Source organism: Falco cherrug, chromosome Z (genome assembly GCF_023634085.1).
Source record: "Falco cherrug isolate bFalChe1 chromosome Z, bFalChe1.pri, whole genome shotgun sequence".
Taxonomy (NCBI): domain Eukaryota; kingdom Metazoa; phylum Chordata; class Aves; order Falconiformes; family Falconidae; genus Falco; species Falco cherrug.
In genome coordinates this window covers 62,131,720-62,151,573 of record NC_073720.1, presented here as the reverse complement: position 1 = coordinate 62,151,573, position 19,854 = coordinate 62,131,720, and the positions used below count along the sequence as shown (strand labels likewise).

Here is a 19,854-nt window from a genome sequence, read left to right as displayed (position 1 = left end):
TTTTGGTGGTGTGTCTTTATTTTAAATACTACAGGACCACTGGTTTTTAAATTTAACATATCTGTAGCAGTCTCAGCATTTTAACAGCATGCTGGAAAAAAACATTTTCTGCCAAGGCCACTTTAAAACCAGCCTCTCCCGGTCCCCTCACCGGTGTCTCCCGAAGTCCTTCCCCGCCCCGTGCGGGGGGCCTGGCGCCCTTCAGGGGGCACGGCCGCCCCCCGCCCGGCCCGGCCGCGCCGCCGGGGCCCAGCAGGGGTCAGTGCTGCAGCGGCGAGTGCGGCCGCGGCCGCGGGTGGCGAGAGCCGGCGGGGAGAGCCCGGGGGGCACGGGGGCGCCCGGGCCGGGAGAGGCACCAGGACAGGGGCAGTCGCCCCCCCTGCCCCACCGTCGGGAACCGGCACGGCTGAGCCCGGGGAGAGGGCAGCGAGGGTCCGGCTCCGGACCCGTGATGCCGCTGGGGTACCGTGAGATGCGGCGCGGTGCCGCGGACCGGTCTCTGGGCTGCGCCGGTGCCGGTGCCCGTGCCGGTGCCGGTGCCGGGCATGCGAGCGCGGAGCAGCCAGCTCAGGCGCGGCGGCGGCGGCTTCTGGGCCTGGCAGGTGCCCGACTGCCGGCCTTCGGCTCAAAGCCGCCTCGTCCGCCGCCGCCCGGCCAGGGGGAGCCCTGCGCGGCGGCCGGCAGGAGGCGGCCGGCGGCTGCCCGCGGCTGGGTCGCTCCCGGCGCCCGGCGGCGCTGGCCCCCGTCCCTCCGCCCCCGGGGAGGAGGCGAGCGGCGGCCGGCGCTCTGCCTGCACGGCCGCGGCCCCGCGGGGACGCCGGGCACGGGCGCCGCGCCGCGCCGCTAGCGGGGTCCGCGGCCGCAGGGCAGGGGCCGGGTGGGCCGCGCTCACTGCCGCAGCGAGAGCGCTCCCACGGCGCCCGCCGCTCCACACAAAGAGGAGGCGCGGAAACGTGCGCCGACGGGGCGGGGGACGGGGCGGGTGGGCGGCTTGGTTCCTCCCCGGGGCGGCAGCGGCGGGGGAGCCGCCGTGACAGCCAGCGGCGGGCGAGCGCTGCGCCCCCGGCGCCATCCTAAAAGCCGCCGGTCTTTTTCCTCCCCCTTTCCCACAGGGAGCGCCCGGCACCCTCCGTCCAGGCTCTTTCGCGGGATGGCGGCGGCGGCGCAGGGCCGCCCCGTGGGGCTGGGCGCTGTGCCCTAGCGGCCGCCGGTCTCAGTCGCTGCGGCGGGGCGCGGAGCCGTGCGCGGAGCCGGACGCAGCCCAGCCCCGGCGGCGCCCCAGCCCCTCTCCGCCTGCCGCCGTTCGGGGCTCTTTCCGCCTCCCCGCCCCGTTCCCGGCCATCGCAGCAGGCATGGGCTGTTTCTGCGCGGTCCCGGAGGAATTTTACTGCGAAGTTCTGCTCCTGGACGAGTCCAAGCTGACCCTCACCACCCAGCAGCAGGGCATCAAGGTAGGGGCGGCCGGCGGGGCTGCGGGGTGCGCCGCGGGAGAGCCCCCGGGGGTGGGCTCCGTGCGGTGCAGCTGCCCAGCGGCGGCTGCCTCCCCACCGCCCTTCGGTAGCCGGGGAGGGAGCGGCGGTGGGAAGAAGGGCTTTCGGGATCCCGCGGGAAGCGAAAAGATAATTTCATAACTTTCGTTGCGGTCGCGCAAGGGACGGATGAATCAGGAAGACGCGTGTCGGTGGCTAGCCGTGGCTTTGGAGGCTTTGCTTTGAGATACTTATTTAAATGAGCAGGTGCCGATCACTCCGGAGCACTCGGGACACTTGACGCAAGTATTTTTCTGTCCATGCTACCAAAGGGGAAAAAAAGAAAAGGAGCTCTGTATACGGGCTGTTGCGCACCCGCGTTGAGTCACTCCTCTCTCCCTCTGCCCGTGGCGCTGCGCCCTGCCGAGCCCTCCCGGCAGCTGCTCGCCTCCGGGGGACATGCCGGCGGCCTGGGGCAGAGCCGGGCGCCTCCCCCCGCGGCGGCGGGGCGGCAGCTCCCGAGCCGAGGAGTGAAGGCCAGCCCGGTCCCCAGCCCGGTGGCCGCCAACCCGGTCCCCAGCCCGGTGGCGGCCAGCCTGGTCGGTGGGAACAGCTCTTGCGCTGCTGCAGCACGCTCGGCGCGGATGAACTCTTCAAAGTAGTCATCTGCCGAGCGGTAATGAGCCCTGACAGAGCATGTGAAAACTGAGATTTTTCTAAAGGCCCTTAACGTGGTCCTGTTTGGTTAAGCCTGATGACAGCAAAGGGCATGTCTCAGACACTCGAAACCCTTGTTTGAAAAGCCGGGGACTTGAATTTATTATCCACGTGAAGAGCGTGGTTTCAGTGTTGGATCAGGAAAAAAAAATAAAATAAATCTGTTCTTGAAAAATTTACTTTTGGAAAGGGCTGATCTATTTTACTTAAGACATACAAAGAATAAAAATCTGTATGCCTGTATGTTTCGTCTTGAATGATTAAAGTTTGGTGAAGCAACTGGGGAAAGGAGAACCCGAAGGCGGGGGGCAGAGGGAGTCTAAATGTAACAATATAATTTTAACCATAATCTGTGGCACTACCGACTCGACATGTATGGAGTGTTCTCAAGCTTTGCTGAATCAACTGCCTGCAAACAGGGTCATAAATCCATGCTTAGCATAGAGGAGTAAGCAAATCACTGTGACGCTCGATTTCAGGACCTGTGTAGGGTCTTTCAAGTTTAGACACTTCTTACTTACCTAAAAACTTACCTTTCTTTATATGTGCAGATGTGGGTATGTATGTTATGCATGCATATATGCTTGTGTTACCTGTAAATGTGCAGTCACAGAAGTATATTTAAAGAATAACCTGTAAAGATAGTTCTGTTGTTAGCTTCATGAACCCAAACCCTAAAAGGTGCCTGCTTTGTGCAGTGTCTAATAAAAATTAATGTTCTGTGGGAGGAGCGAAAGGGTCTGAAAATGTGGCTGTTCTAAGAATGTGTGACTTGCAGTGCTGGGAACCCTTTAGTTTAAGATGAGGGTGTGGTTTCCTGCCATTCTTAGTGTGACCTGAATGTGGTGTGATGCTAAAGGTTTCACCCCTTCCACCTGCTCCTTCTCTGTCTTGAATCTAACCATGGAGCAGTCACAAAGCCAGCTGTAACAGTGTGCGGATCTGACGGAATAGTAGTTTGTTAACAGTTTGGGGTAGGCACTGGCACCGCACAGCAGGGAACTTCAGGGAAAGGAGAATCTCCCAGTTGTGTAGAGCCTGGCTTGTTGTTTTTCGTGGGTTTTTTTGTTGTTAGTTTGTTGTGTTTTTGGTTTTGTTTTTGTTTTTATTTTTTTTTAGATTAAATTTGTGTCATTTGAAACCACACTGCAGTGCTGTAGCTCCATGAGCCTTTGAAAACTAGAGAGGAACTGCATACCTCTCCCTTAGTCAATGGTTTCCACCATTGTGTTCTCCCTTGCCTTTGTACTTGTGCAAGTGTTTGTGCAGCTGCGTGAGAAGAGCAGTGTGTGTCCAGCTGAAGGGTAACCACTGGTTTTCCTTTTACTGTGTTAGTCTTCAGCTGGATGGGTGCCCTGATCCACTCCACAGCTGGAGGAGGGCAGAAGTGGTTCTTTCAACTGAGTCCTAGCTTACGCCATTTTAAACTACTCAGGGATTATTCTTATTTATTTTTATTCTACAGGTTTCCACTGAAGTTATATGATTATTTCTTAGTCGAACAGAACTTAAAATTTGTCATGTTTGGTCATTTGGCACTTTAAGTTTGAAATATGAATGTTTTAATTCTTTTGTTAGCATATACACATCTAAAAATGCAGTGTCTCATATTTGTTCTTACAGGATTTCAGCTTCAGCACAGAGTCATAGATTATAAATGTTCTTACATATTTTATTTTAAAACAAAGATTTTGTTAGAACTTCAGATACTGGATGTGATCTTTCTTTTGTCTTCACAAATTTTAATTGGCTTTACAGCTATACACGAAACATGTTTTTGGTACTGTTTCACAAATCTTGAACCATTACAAGAGCAGAAGATTTTAAGTGGTCACACAAGCAATTTTGTTCCCTTTTTTCCCCCCAAGCAGATGCATGTCTGCCAGAAATAAAACCCACAATTTAATAGCTATTTACAGTCTATGTACTTACTTGATATTAGTGGATTTAGTCCTATTTGCTTTGAAGAGTGGAAGGCTGAGTTCTGTGACTGTAGGAGCCCTAGGCAAGTTTGTTTCTTCGGTGGATCTGAAACAATGGCATGAAATACATAACTTGTTTCTGAACTGATGCAGAATTTTGAAGATGTGTTGCTTAGTTTGTATGGTAGTTATTTCTCACTTGCTATGCTTGACAGCAGCTATATGCAGCAAAATATATTTTTGAATTACTGTTTTTATTAACACATTTTTGTTATTACAGTGGGCTTTAAGTTGTATGTCACATTAGAACGATGGGCAAGAGGTTGCAGAAGACAGGCTTTGAGTGGAATTTAGAGATACTTATCATTGTGTATTTCAAAGAGCTTGTTACGGAAGGGAAAGGATTGTTTTTTTCTGGTTCCAAGTGGGGAAACTGAGGTGCAAAGAGGTTGAATGACTTTGCCAAGGTCGTGCAACAGGTCAATGCCAGAGCCAGGAATGAAGTTCTCATCCCTCTAGGCTGGTAGCAGGTAGCTAGTCTGCTGGGGGCCATGCTGTCTGCAGGGTTTGTGATGATCTCTTGTAGTTGCTCAAATTGACTTTTGCTTCTCATAGTTTGTTTTCTTAGTGTTCCCTGTGATATGTCTTGCTGTTCTTCCTTTATGTCTCTGTGGTTTAAGGTCAGAGTATTGTGTGAAAATGCAGAAGCTGGCTCTCCAGCCTATCAGACAGGTTGGTAACAGCTAGATAATCAGGAAAGGTCACCAACTATCTTATAATCTCAATTTTTATGTTCACCTATAGTACATTAACAGTGAGAGATATTTTGGAGAGCAATTGTTTTGAGATAATAAAGCAGTGGCAGTTGTTATTTTGGATTAAAAGAGACTGTTCACCAGGTGCTGGTACAGTTTGTTTGATCAAGGTGTGTAGTTTCCGATTGGGGCAGCTTTTCCTCTAAAAAGGATGTTCAAGATGCCAATTAAGAAATAGGTTTTAAACAGACTTTGCTACAAATATGGTGAGAATCAGCTGAAAAAATGATCACTTTTCCAGGGCTGCTACTTTGAACTCATCTTCATGTAGATTAAACAATAACTTAGTCATTTTTATGGTACGGTACTACCTTCTGAGTAGGTGTAGCTTATTTGTTGATGTCACAAGGTATGTCAATAGTGTTTTGACATGACACCTGACTGGTGGGTTGTGGCATTATGTGTTTTGGTTCTGTTAAGAACTGGAGTAACTGTCCTTTAAGAAGGAGACTGGTGTGCCTTGTTGCACAAACTTGTTGGAGATCAAGGAGAACTCTGTCAGCCCTTAGAAAATACTGCTATGAAGCCTATTTGTGATGAGCTGTTTCAGAAGGAATGGCCATTCTGTAACGTGTATAACAGGAATTTAACAACTCTTTTGCTTATTTTTCTTGCAAACATTTTTTAAGGCAAATTTTTGTTTTCTTTTTCTCAAGTAAGTTAGAAATAGTATGAAGCATCTCTACTTTATGTTTGTATTTCTTTAGTGGGAATAAAGTTCTTTAAAACATACTAGCTACTTCTCCAGTGAACAAGCTCTCTGATGAGTCTTAAGCTGTCTGGTCATTGCACTTTCAAAGCATTCCTTGAAATTCCTCTCTGAGCACTACTTTTATACCAAGTCCTATTCAATTTGATGTGTGTGGTGGGCCAATGGCAAAGTTTCATAATAAGAGAAATGATGAATAGGATAGACACACTAATTCTTCCTGGAAGACTTTGCTTACAGTATATGTTCTGTAACATTACGTTATTAGGCAGTACCATCTAATAGTGATATTTTGGCCACCATAGCACTTACCTGGTATGTTAAGGTGTTAATTGATATTTCTGTGATGTGCAGGGCTGCCTGGCCATCTTTACAGAGATGCATTGCATTGTTTGTAAGCTACACTTACAAATTGTATCTCTGTATAAAGTACTCAGTATCCAAAGAAAATGTGTGGTTTTTGTCTGGAAAATAAGCAGACAGATTTTTCTTTATGATACACTGAGAATATAAGAGAATGAGATCCAACAATCTAAATGCAGTCTTCAACATCTCAACATGGTTTAAAAAAAAAAACCAAAAAACCACACAAAAATACCTGAAATAGTGACTAAGTTAGGAACTGTGTTAAACGACTCAATATGTAAAAAACCTGAGTGAGCTCATCAGAAAATTATACATATTGTTAAGAAACTTACAGAATAATTGACAATGTGATTTCATATAATGTATAGAAATAGGTAAACAAACCATTTCTTAGAAAGTTTTCAGGAGATTATTCTGGCATTCTTCTTCTTCTTTTCACTCCCCAGTGAAGTTTGTTGTTTGTTGGGGTTTTTTTTCAATCTGAGTAGTTCAAAATGTTGCAGGGTTCATGCCTTCAAAATTAAGTATATACAGAAAATATGGGGTGCACTTTTGCATCAAGCTAATTTGGCTCTGGGGACCCCAAGGAGTCAATATGGGAATGGTAGGCTCCTGTTTTTTTCCCTGGTGAAAATGCTTGATGAATGTACACGTTAGCAGGAAATAGAGCCTGCCGAATAAAAAGATCTTATATTGTGTTAATTATTCTAATTGAGAGTTGGCATTAAAAGTCAAATTGGTAGTAATTTGCTATGTGAACATGGAATGTATTCTCTGTAATAGTGACTTCTGCTGTTTTATAGCTCTATATTTTTTAAAAAGGAAAGCAGCTCTCTGTGAGAAAAATTCTTAATTATGCAGGTACCCTGTTTCAGAAACCCTAGAAATCTTTTTAATGGTAGATTGCAGTTCTTTTTTAATGTTGTAGATATGAGATCTAAGCATTTTTAGGAACAAAAGTAAAAAAAATCTTAACAAAAATTTAGATTAATGATAATTCATAGCACTTCCATATTAGAATGATGCTGATCTTTCTTAAATTCCTATTATGGGTATAAAAGTCATCTGACCAGGCACTGAGTACAAGATGGTGCATGTGGAATTGTGCACTATTTCAGTCCTTTAAAAATGGTTTGAAAAATGTGAAAGGAACAAAAGGGCTCATAAACCTCGCTGTTAACTACTTCTCAAAATTACTGTCACCTATTTGAAACAGATTACTAATTTCTCCAGTATCTTTATAGATGAGACCAGCAATTTTGAATACCCCAGGGAAAAACCAGAAAATAAATGAACACTGAGACACTTTATTTTCCCTAGGTGCACTTAACTAAATTAATGAAACCAGCATGACAGCAAGGCGGAAATCCATTAACTTTTAAATGAAGTTACCTCTTAGTCAACCTGAGGTTTGACCAATAATATTGTCAGAGGGGTCTGTTTTGCTGGTTTCAGTGAGCAGTAATTTCATAATATAACCAGGTCAAATGTAATCTGTGTGAGGCAGCCTTTTTATTAAATGCTTTTGGATTTCTGTAACTTGGATTGAGCTTTTCTTACATTAGAGTAGTTAGTATAATTAAGTACCATCTGTTGATACTTTATTCATTTTAGTTTATTAAAGTTCTAAACTAAAACTCAGCTGTGGAATTGCAACTCTTCCCCTCAAGAAAGCAAGCTGCTGAAAATTACTATGTGATACGAGGGGAACTCTTCAAGAAGAGACTGAGTAATTTAAAAGGTGGTTCAGAAAGTGAATCTCATTAAGAAGTTACAGTTCGATGTCATGTCACGCTGTAAAATATCTGTTGCCAAGATGGTATTGAACACATATAAGAAAATGAGAAGCTATGTATTTGGTCATGCTGCATCATTACTAATATCTGTATTTTTGGTAAAAAGATGGGAGATTACTGATGCAGTCTCACTTTCTTCATTCTCGCCAGTAGTTTTTTTTTTAATTTAAACTCTTATTTTCCTCAAGAGGATTTGATTTTTGTAGTGATATAGCAGCTATATTAGCTGCATTTTATTCAAAACTGAGATCTTTGCAGGTGAATAATCATATTTCAGTATCTGGGTAGAATTTTGCAGACTGCATTTTTAGTACGTGTTTTAGGTATTGCCTTTTTGATCGTATCTTGTGCTTGCAGCATACCAATTTAATTTCATAGTTTAAAATGAAGATTGCAATTTTAGCATTGATTGTGCTTTTGTTCCCACTTCTTTCTTTGCATCCTGTGTTGTGGATGGTTGAACACTGTAGGCACTAAGGTCAAAGAGATATGCTTGGGGTCAACCCATGCTATTACTTAGAACCAATAGAAACATTGAAAAATGAGAACTCTGCTCCTTTGGTTTTGCTGCAGCATTGCCAGGGGAATCTGCCTGTTTTGTCAAAGTGGGAAACGTGCCTTTTTATCTCTGGTAGAAGTCTGTATTGCTTGGTTTGTGACCATAAATACTGATTTTTTTAAAGCTAAAATGTCAGCATCACCATAAACATACCATATCGGTTGTCCCACTGGTCAGAAGTGGACTGTGCTTAGTGACTCCTTGTGAAGCAGGTACTTACCTATATGAAAATGGGTCAGAATGGTTCAGTCTGAGGTGTGTAAGAGAACACAGCAGCAATCACATAGCCAGAGGATCTGCGTTCTTTATTTGTGGAAAGCAAAAGAAAAAGAAAACCAGTAGTATTGTGGCGGGTGGGGTGATGCAGAGAAAGAGTTGGAAATATGAGCAAGGGAGGAAAATACATGCTGTGATGACAAGGGAAGAGACCTTTCATAAAATGTAATTCTAGTAGTACCTTTCCAGAGCTGGAAAAAAGACACCTCAATTGTTTGAATTGTTCATACACATCAACATTATTGAAAATAGCAACTACAATTTTAAAGTACCCGTGTAGGGATGTTTTGATCATTCTTTATGGAAATCTTTAGTGACTTGAATATGCCATTAACCTATAGTGTCAGGGGTGTTATGTTAAAGCTTGGTTGTTAGAAATCTCAGAGGTTTGTACAGATTCCTTTTAAACAAAGCCTTCTATCTTATTTCCCCTGGTGAATTTTTTTATTCTGTCTTCTTGTGACATGGGGAAGTGCATACAAGTGGCAAACCCTCCCTCCTACCGGTATTTGTATTAGTTTTGTTTATTGAGAGGGATCATTTACATTCTGTGAAATCCAGCTGCTCCTTACGCTTACATTTAAAATGTATAATAAAGTCATTATAGTCATGGGGAGTTACTGATGTGGAGGAAAAAGTGGGATATATTTTGTATGGTGCCTGTACTTGTTTGTTTGTCAGTATTTACCTTTTACACTTTGCAAGGCTACAAAGGGCTCTCTATAAGCCAGACAAGAAGACAGTCTGTCTTTCCGTAATTCCTCAAGTTTTGCGTATGTGGGTAAAATCTGTATGTGGTTGAATGAGCCTGTCTGATAATAAGTGGCTCAGCACTTTACTATCTTCCTATGTTCTCAGGAAAATGAGATCTGAATGCATTGATGGATAAATTCTTTGGCTGTGTGAGATGGAATGCCTTTTAGTAATGGAAAAGGAAGATCTTTTATATCTCAATTGCATGAAGAGTATCTGGAAGGCAGAAAATTGCAGTTTCCCTATGTAATTAGTGGTAAAATTTAGCATGGTTACTAGTGTATGTAAGCGCATGCTTTTAACACTTTGCAGAACTAAAGGCAGTTGAGCATCTTGCAGGATTGAGCCAGAAGACAGACGTCTAGATGAAAACCACTGGACCTGGTTCTTGTTTTCCACATACTCTGTATTTCACTGTAAGTTCTCATTTATATCTGAGAAAAGGTTATTGTAGTGCCGCCAAAAATATTTTCTATCGATAGTAGTACCCACTTCTTAATTTATTAAATATTGAATATCTGGTTTATTATTAACCTTTTAAATAAATCAGATATGGAAAAATTACAGTTCTGGTTTTGGTTCATCAGTTTTAGTCACATTCTTAGTGTTACAGTGTAAAAAAATTGTGATAAACGTCTTTCCTATTTGGTGGATGAATGGTGGCTAGAAGGAATGTAATGGGGATTAGTTCTTTTCCCCCTCAGAATACCAGAACAAGAGTTGTCTTTATAAGGGTCTCCATTTAGAACCATAAAGGAAAATATAGTTTTTGTAATGCCATGTGTGAGTGCCACAGGAAACTGGTAAAACTAACTGCTCTGAATTAAAAAAATGAGGAAGAACACTTAATGAGTAATGAGGAGTGAGTTCAGCACTGACTTACAACTTGAAGCAAATGGTTAAATACCACTTCAGAAAAGAGGTAATCTCTGAGTATTGGTGTGACACGTAATATGAAAGCAGGCTCTCCACAAATTCCTACTGGGGGCATCTTAAACTGTCCTCAAAACTAGGTGGTGTTGGCCAACCCACGGAATAACACTGCATTAGGCCTTGTCTCTGCTCAAATTAATTTTCTGTGGTGTTATCTCTTTGCCTATGGTATGGAAGATGGCTGTTGCTTTTGAAGTTGTGTAATCTTCTCATCAAGGCTGTTGGAGGGAAAGGAGGTCACATGTCAGAACCAAATGGGACTGGAAAGCCATGACTCTTACTACTTTTCCAGTGTTCATGCTGAGGAACTGACACATTCTTGTTTCCTGCAATTTTCTGTGTCCGTGTCTGTACAGCCTGGGAGGACAGTATGAGGGAGTGCAAGGAGCCGGTTGCATCCTGCTAAGTGGTGCAGCTGGACACATCTACACTGTGTTGCACACAGCCCAGACCTCCTCCTTTGGGGGTCCTTTGAAGCCTGCTTGACGCTGACAGACAGCCTTTGGTTGTACGGTCGGTTGGTTGATTCAATATGCCAAAATGAAAGAAAGCTGAGTCTCAGACTATCATAATTCTGATTGTCATAGCATGACTGTAAGGGGTGATGACGTATTGGGGTGCTTTGAAGGCACATGCGTTGCTGGGTGATGTTGAAGCATGGCTTGAACAACTGAAACCAAGCTGTTTAAATTGGGGACCATGCAGAAATGATCCTGGCAACTGTGCCTGGGTCTCCTTGCAGAGGAAATTAGGACACTTTAGGAGGGGTCATAGGAGAAAGGTAGCTTAAGTTCAGTGGTGATGATCAGGAGAAAAAGGCCCTGGGCAAATGAAGGAGAGATGCAAATTGACAGCATGGTTACACTTGCAAGAACCTTTTCTCATATCGCTGTTTCCTCTGTGAAAGAAAGCAAGCAAGCCACAAGACCTTGTAGTGGAACCTTTTGAAGAGGTGCATGAATGTCCTGACTTGCCCTCAGCTTTTTAGATTTAATTTGCATTGGCTGCTTTTGGTAGGGGAGGGAGTGAGTGGGATTAAAGGTGTTTTTTTAATGATATTTTCATGATGGAATGAAGCCCTTAAGTCCAAAAGATCAAATATTTTCTTCTGTTTTGATGTGATGTCAGGTTCTTCAGCCCTATTCTTCCCTCTATTCTATTTTTCTCTCTCTAAAAGTCCCTTAGTAGGACCTAGATGTTCCTAAACATGTGCCCATATGCCTTTTCTTTTCGTGTACAACATGAAACTTCAGTTCTTTTTTCAGCATGTATATTCTTCACCAGGGACATAGCAACCTCTAAAGCTGTGGGATCATACTCGGAAACAAAAGCTTTTGGTGTCCCTCAAAGCTACCACATTTATTCTGGATTATTTTGAGTAGTCATTTGTTCTTCTGTGTGAAGGCTTGACAAACCATAGTGCCTTTAAAACGACCTCTACAAAAAGTCTTTCTCCAAAAATGGGGGAGTATACCACTCCAGATTAGTATGGATGAAATTTACTGTTAATAAGAAGCTCTTGGCCTTGTGATTCCTTCAGCTGTCTCTCCAGTGTCCCTGGGCTGTTTCTGTAAAAGCCAATACTCTTCCTAAGGCAGCAATTTGGTAATACCATTTCCTTTTCTTGCGAGAGCAACAGTGAGTTTCCAAAGCCTTCCACTGATTAGGGACTACCTGACGCTGGGCCTGGTTTCAATTCCAGTGAAGATGATAGGTGTTTCGGTGTGCTTTCGCAGCACCTTCAAGAGGAGCCAAACTGGACCCAATTTTTCTGTGAGCACACTCAATTAGTAAGTGATAACACTGAAAATAAAATGTGTTAGATCTTGTACAAAGATATTAGATGTTGATCACATAAAAGAAATGTATAAACTTTCTACTTTTAAAATAAAAGTTAAAGTTTTTCTTAGTCAGCTTTGGCCTTTCATCAGTATTCAGGTCTTGAGCTTTGCTGTTTAGAGCATGAAGGCTGTGTTTGTTGTTTTCATGACTGAATCTTTATTCTGTGATCTTAGATCTGTTTTTTCTCTTTTACCACTTTCCTGAAAAAAATCTGCTATAGAAGCAGGTTTCACCAGCTTTCTCCTGAAGTCTTTGTTTAAAGACAAACTGCAGCGCAAACCATGTTTATTCATGATTGCTGCTTTCTGAGCAGGTGAACAAAAGTCAGCGTGGATGGTCAGAAAAATAATAGGTTTATTTTTGACATTTTGTGCATGTCTGTACAGAAATTAGAGGGGTCTTGGTGAAATTAAGATGTTTGGGGAGAGGAATCTGTAAAATGTCAAAAGGAAAGCAGTTCCTCGGTACTTCCTTTCTTTTGATGTAAATCTTTCTTTGCAGTGATTTGTCCACTTTGTGTTTTTGTAAGAGCTCAGAATTTTTCCTGTGGCATGCAGAAACTCCAGAAGAAGGCAGAAGTCCTGCAGGAAAGCTTGCTTCTGACTTGGCGTACTTTGTTGGGAGGAAAGTTTATTGGGAGGGAATGAAACCACCTGCATTGAGTTTACTAAAAGTGAATGAAACCCAGCTTTTTGTTACAGATGTGCATTTTTTTTCCTGTTGCATAGCCTGTATCAGAGCCCATGACGTTTTTTATTTTATAGATTTAAAAAAAATTAGAAGAAATTTTTTTTTATCTATGAGTATCACATAGGTCAGGGTTGAAGCTTTGCAGTAGGGCAGCATACAGAAATACTTGTGTTGCTGTGTGTGACATACCTATAGCGTGCTTATAGAACCCTCCCTCCAAGAATATTAATCCAGAATTTTTCATAACCAAGTAATGCACCCAAAGACACTCCAAAAGAAAAAGGCAAGTGAAATTTTCTTCAGTATTATTTAATCCTACCCTGTGTCTTCTCTTGATGATGATTCAAAACTGCTACATTTTTATATGCAAGCTCTACTGAAGCATGCACTTAAGCATGCGCTTGAAAAGACATAAAAGTACAAGCCAGTATTCGTTATTGCATTCACCTGTCTTTCAAAGCTATGTAAATGTATGCTATGCCAATCTCTGTGCTCAGTTTGAGGTAATTATACTATGTGTGTTTGTATCTTAATCCACCAGTGGATTGATGTAATTCTATGGAAATTGGTAGAGTTTCTTCTGCCTTTGCCTGGAAGCAGAACTGGATTAAGGTTCTTCATCTTAATATAAATTTTTTCCTATATAAATCTCAGCACATAGAGCAAATGGACTTAGTATTATTATCTGTAAGAAGAAGGACATCTAACAGGCTGCTACTTATTATCTAGTTTCTCAGGCTTGCTCTGATTCATATTCCTTTTCTTGCATACAGAAGGAATATGGGATAAGAAAAATCACTTGAACTGTAGAAAAGTAGTGTAATTGAATTTTGAACATTGATTTCTGAGTGTACAAAAAATGAGGTGAAAGAATATACTCAAGCAGTAAATTACAGGAGCAAGCAGGGTGTATAGCACCTTTAAGAAGCAAGTGTTTGCTATGAAGTTCACCACGCATACAAATTGTGCTTGTATTTTGAGTTAAGAACAGTTATAGGGCAACAGGAAACCTGACTGGCCTGATACAGGCTTTTTCTATTCAGTACAGGCTTGCAAAAAGGAAAAAAAAAATCATAATGCAGGGAAAAGCATGATTCTTCTTAGCTCTTTTAAGTCTGAAGCAGGAGTGGGGAACCAGAAGAATGATTTAAAGGAAATTGATTGTTTTAAGTATACACAAAGGAAGCCTTGCACTCTGTCAGGAGCACTAACCATTTTCAACCTGGAAGAGGGAACTGAACATTTAATTAAACAATGCCTTTGACTCTATTAGTTTATGCTCCAGCATTCATGATACATGGAGATGTAGGTTATTTTTCAAGTGTACAGCTGTTTCCTCCTGCATAAAGTTGGGGCTGGAGTTTTTGTAGAGTGCCACATTGTTTAAGTTGTGGTAGCGCTTGAGCACACTGATAAAACATCAAAGTACTCCTCAGCCAGCCAACGCAAAGGCAGACTGTCTGAGAGAGATCTCAGCCTAGGGCTGCAGCAATACACGGTGAGCGAACTGCCAAGCGTGGGAGAGGAGCAGGTTAGGATGAAGGAGAAAAAAGGCCAAGTTGTCAGTCCAGGGAATATTGTCTCAAGTAGCAGAATAGCTGAATTGTCTGGGGTTGCTGCTCTGGCAGTATAAATTTGCAGAATTCTGCTGTGAGTAAATTGCACCAGGCATCTGCCCCAAATTACAAGTGCATGTTGTGAGTTGCTCTGGACTGATGCGTATCCGGTTCTTGCATGGCTGTCACAGTTTTGGTTAAGGGTGTTCTGTTTTCATTGAAAAAAAAAAAAGATGAAGGTAACCCAGCATGCGAACACTTTATACCAATACTTTGTACTTACCTAAGTTTAACCTTTCCTTAAGGGAGAAAGATCATAGGTTAACATTAACAGCTTGACCTCCCTTGCCTGGGGCAGGCCTGGAGGGAGGAACACTGTGTGGTTCCAGTAGCAGTGTGAATTGAAGAAGGTTTCTAGGCAAGCCTGAAGATTTTAAGCATCTCTAACACAAAGCTGCAGAGGTTGCTTGTCTACCAAAGGCATAGCAGTAATTCCACAGTAAGTACCGACCTTATCAAAACACAAAACACACCATCTATCAAACCCATTTGATCAGCCCTGCCAGCCCATCAAATCCCCAAACCTCAAGATTTTCCCTGCATGCAGAAATTGCCTTTCTGACTAACTGGATGTACTTTCATGGCAAAAAAAGTACAATCTGCCTGTAGTCTGTTTGGGTATATATTATGATAGCATTCATGTTATATAGGCTACTCACTTGGGGGAAAAGGAATATGTTGGAGAAGGTTAAAGCATCTTGAAACGTGTATACCTATCTATGCTAAGGATTAGAGCTGAAAAAGTATTTTGGTGAAATAACAGACTTGTTTGAACACTGGTAGAACAGATGATCGTTGTGGTTTGGTTTTGGTTGGGTTTTTTTTTTCTTAATCTATTTAGATAGAGGGCTCAATCTGCTTAAAAGGATTTTTAACAAAGATTTGTTCTGGTTTTGGGCTCTTGCTTCAACCGGGAATTATATCCTCCAGTGACACTTGATTAAGCCAAAGTAAGTCAAGTCAGTGGTTAGGCTTTAGTCAGCTCACACACATTTCTGCTACAGGAGAGAAAAATAATACTGTGCTTTGCTGGATTGTCACAAATGTCATTTAGGAAATAATGTATCAAAACAAACAATTCAAATCAAAACAGGAAAAAACCCTAGGCATTTGAAAAAGGAGAAATTGGAAGGATCTTATTGGAACCTGGTGAGGAAGGTCCTAACAATGTCAATGGTGATTCTCCTGTACCATGTAACCATAGGCAGGACTGGAATTGTGCACAAAGGACACAGGCATGATACTTATTTTCAGAAGTATACAGATGCTTGCATAAGAGTCTTTCAAAAGTCTTTTCTAAAGATTGGCATTCAGTTAGTTCTGAAAAGCTGTCTCAAGGCCTGAATTACCAGTTACAGAGTAAATACCAGTACAACAGTATCGCTTACATCAAGGTGCCTTTATGACACTTGGTGTATTTGAGACCCATGAGCTGAAACTAGGATATAGCATCTTAGCATTGTGAGTTGGCATTTTCTTAGTCAATGCTAGAAACAGAAGAGAGAGGGTTTTGTGTTGGTGAGTCTGTATTTTTAATAAACAAACCATCACAGATAATTAAATGTGGATTTAACAGTTTTAAGGAACAGCTGTTGCTGACAAAAAGAAATACCTGCTTCTAATCAATACTGTAGCTCTTCACATAGGAACATATTAAAACTGTATTTCAAAAGGAAGGTTTCACAGTCAGAGTCATTTATGTAGTGGCATGGAGGTGAAAGTTCTGTGATTCGGGTAGGTGTGTTACCCTGTCTAAAATTAAGCTCTCCAGTGGGACTACAGTGTTGAAATCTTTTACTTGCATGTATTATTTGTGGGCTCTGCTGATTCTTAAAAGTTTCTGTGGAAAGGTTTGGTCAAATGATCAAGCTGGTAAGTGTTTAGCTGTGGTAGCTATCCACATGCATGAATAACAAATATTTAGTAATTCAGTTTAGTTTAGATTGCAATAAGGGGATTTAGTTGCATTACCTTTCATTTGCTGTTGGCTAAGAGCCTGCACAGGTTGTGGTAGTGGTGTAATTCAGCTTACACAGGTATCTTCAAGGGTCTCTGATTTCTCTGGGAGGCTTCAAGTCGGCAGTGCTTCAGTCTGATTCTTATAATGGATTTCACTTTGGTGTTGTCATCAACTCAAAGTCTTGGAATTTCTTTCTTGCTCTCATTTAAAATAATTTAAACTTTCTGTTGTCATGGTTGCAGAGAGGAACTCAAAAGCATGAACCCTGCTGACTCCTAAAACTAGCAAGCCTACCTATTTCTGTGAGGAAGCTCAGAATTAAAGCGTTACGATTATTTTTTTCTTCCTTGAAGGTAAAGTCATCATTTCTTAATGGCTAGGATTGCTTCCGTAGACCAATAGGTGTAGAAGGGAACTCGATGTATAGATTATATAGTAGTTTTGTAGTGAATTACATTACATGAGAGCATGGTCACAAATATGTGGTTCGTTCTTTATAGGTTCTTTTGGTCTGATCTGTTTTCAAAATCCTCAACTAAAGTAGCCTCCCAGGAGCTCAGCTGCAGTCCTTTGTTACTCTTCTAGTTAGAAAGCTTTCCCTGACATCTAGCCAGGGTCACTTGTTTTCAGTTAAGCTACTTTCATTTTTTCCTAACTTCTGTGGGCCTGTGCATAGAGTACATTTAATCCTTAACTTTTTTTTAACATGCTTTTCTGTAGTACGTTAGGAGACAATGCTAGGGAATGCTGGAAGCTTTGACTTTGGGCAGGGACAGGCACTCAGGCAATTGTCTGGCACCCAATGTAAGGGATGTTATGCCTGTATGGGGCATTAGGTTGTATGCAGGTGTTTTCCACTACCATCTCATATTCACGTACCTAGGGAAAATATCAGGACTGGTTTGCTTTACCTTAGCTGTTTCTCTCCTGCCCAGTGTTTTTGTGTACCCCTGCAAACCTTGCTATTCTTTTCTGCAGTGTGTCCTCACTGAAATCCCTCTTTGCAGTTCCTGTTTGTCTTTCTTGAATAGTTCTTGTTCTATTGTTTTCTGGATGATAAGAAGAGAGAATTAAATTAATCTGAACAACATTGTTAGTTTCCCTTCACCTTTCATTTGTTTTTTCCTAGCCTGGTGAGTGAGAGGGAGACAGAGGCCTCCCAGCAAATAGATGACAGCATATACCTTGCACTTTCAACGATACAAAAGTAAAAAACTGAGCAGCAATGTCATCCAGGGGTGGAAGGTTGTGCATAGATTCCCGTTCCCTGTGTGCAGCAAATGAACTAATGTTAGCACATTTTAAAAAGTGTATGCTTTCATAGTCCTGTACGGATACTCTGATTTGAGAGGCTGAGCAGCAGTGGTCCTTAGGCTGCTGCCCCTAAGGATTATAGTTGTGCTGTGTTTTTCCTAAGAGTCTCCGTGTAGAAAGGCTTTAACCTTGTGACTCTGCAAAGGCTTTGGCAGCTTCTTCCTCGCCTGCTCCAAACCACAACACACTTTCCGAACGTGTATCATTATCTCTGTGCTTCACGTTGGCTGTCCCTGGAGCTATTTGCATGGCAGAACATTGCCTGTTCCAAGGCAGCTTTAAACTGAGCCAGGCTGGGATCCAGCAGAAATCCAGAAGATGTGATATGAAACAGTCTTCTGAAGAAGATGAGGAGGAGACTGAAAACTGGTAAGATTGGTCTGCTGGCCAAAGCCTTGAGATGGTATGTGAACAAGCAGAGCGCAATTTGTTCTTCTACCAGTCTAACCCCCATGGGAGGGTGTGGACATCAAGAATTTGCACTTAAGAAAGGGGGAAATTATATTTCCTTTCCCTCCCCTCTCTTTTGTTTCATTATTTTGATTTTAAGTTTTGGGAGCGAGGCGCTAATAGGTGCAATTTTTGCAATCCCTGCCACAGGGAACTACATTATTTTGGCAGTCTGTTTGTGTCTCATCTCTGTAAATGACAATGATGGTAATAGAACAGAAGGGGCAAGTGATGTGAGGGGAAATAAGCACTGTGGTGTGAAACAGCTACTTGATATTTTAATTAAAATCAATCTTATCAGATATAAGACCTTCTACCAGATACAAGTTCTCATACAGTTCTTTGTTAGAAGATCTGAGAGGACCTTGAAGACTGGAAATGTGTTCAGGCAAAAATCTGTGGTTTTATTTAACCTCAAAGAACAGGGGTTGACTTAGTACAAACCCACAAAACAGAAGCAGAGCAAAAAAATATGCAAACAAATCTCACCACCAGCTCTAGCAACTTCCTGACATCCTCTTTCCTTAAAAAAAAAAAGCCTGTAGACATAGACAGATTTATTTCTCTTTGAAGACTTAATTTTTAAATTTGTTAGCTCGGGTTTTGTATGAATTCACTTCCCAAAGGAAAAACTCATGATTTTAGAAAAAAATTAGAGAACTCCTGTTTCTAGAAAAGCCCTCTGCTTTCAGGAATTTTCTCGAAGTGAACTCATGTTTTCCGCTTCTACCACAGTTCTGTAAAACCTAAGAATACCAGTTTGTGTTTTTCTCTGATTTGGTTCTTGGCTTGGTAAGATGCTTGTCTTCAGGGAGGGTCTGTTTTGAGTTACCTACCTGACTCATCTCCTGGGTAGGAGGAATACCTTCATTCTCAGCACTGGCACTGCAGTAGAATTTTTGTCCTCTGGTCCCTTCTTTTAGGATTCAAAAATCCTGAGTGCAGTAAAAATAGAAACGACATGGCAGAGCTAAGATTCCCTTATGTTCATGCTTCTTCCCACCTAGACTTGCTAGTATATTTGTGGCTGCAGAGATGGGAAGGACAGAAGGCATGCTACAAAGACCTTTGTAAAACTATTAACACTAGACCAAATTAAGAGGTAAAATGTTTTTATTAAGACAGTATGTGTTCCTTGAACTCTATCCTAATTACAGCTGCATGTTTCTCTTCTTCTGGCGTGGCCCAGCCCTATCTAAGGTAGCCTGAGGTCTGCTTTAATTTACTTCAGTTGGCTGTGATTCCTGAGGAGTTGTATTCCACCTGGCTATGGCTAGAAAAGGGCTTATCCCAGCTGCTCCCTTTCCCCACCCTGAGAAGGTGGGCAGGAGTGTGTGGAAGCTGCACCTCCTGGATCACAGCCTGCCAGGTTGCCCCAAAGCAGGGAGCCCCCACCAGGGAACTTGCCAGGAGTTTCTACTTCAAGCTTTTTGGCGGACAGAAAAAGGACTGAACACCTGCTGACCTCCTTCAAATAGTCCCCTATCCCTGCTGTGAAAAGTTTGAATGCACTATCCAAACCCCTATAATTTTAAAGATAAGCATTATGATTTCTGCACTGAAGTTAATGCGTTTTGTCAGGGACCTTCTCTACTTAAAGCCCTTCTTTAAACAACACCGTAGTTTGTAAATCAAAGGTGCTAGTAGTTTGCTTCTGAAGCCTTTGC

At 42.4% G+C, this 19,854-nt stretch overlaps 1 protein-coding gene across 3 annotated transcripts in view; it reads left to right on the top strand.

Moving 5' to 3' along the window:
• The first annotated feature begins 1,032 nt into the window (after positions 1-1,032).
• The window catches only part of EPB41L4A (erythrocyte membrane protein band 4.1 like 4A), a 134,062-nt gene continuing 115,240 nt past the window's right edge, over positions 1,033-19,854 (top strand). For all 3 annotated transcript variants that reach the window (XM_055698947.1, XM_055698946.1, XM_055698945.1), the window contains exon 1: positions 1,033-1,451. In XM_055698947.1, coding sequence (XP_055554922.1) covers positions 1,353-1,451 — 99 coding nt within the window. In that variant the 5' untranslated portion in view covers positions 1,033-1,352. The remainder of the gene's footprint in view (positions 1,452-19,854) is intronic.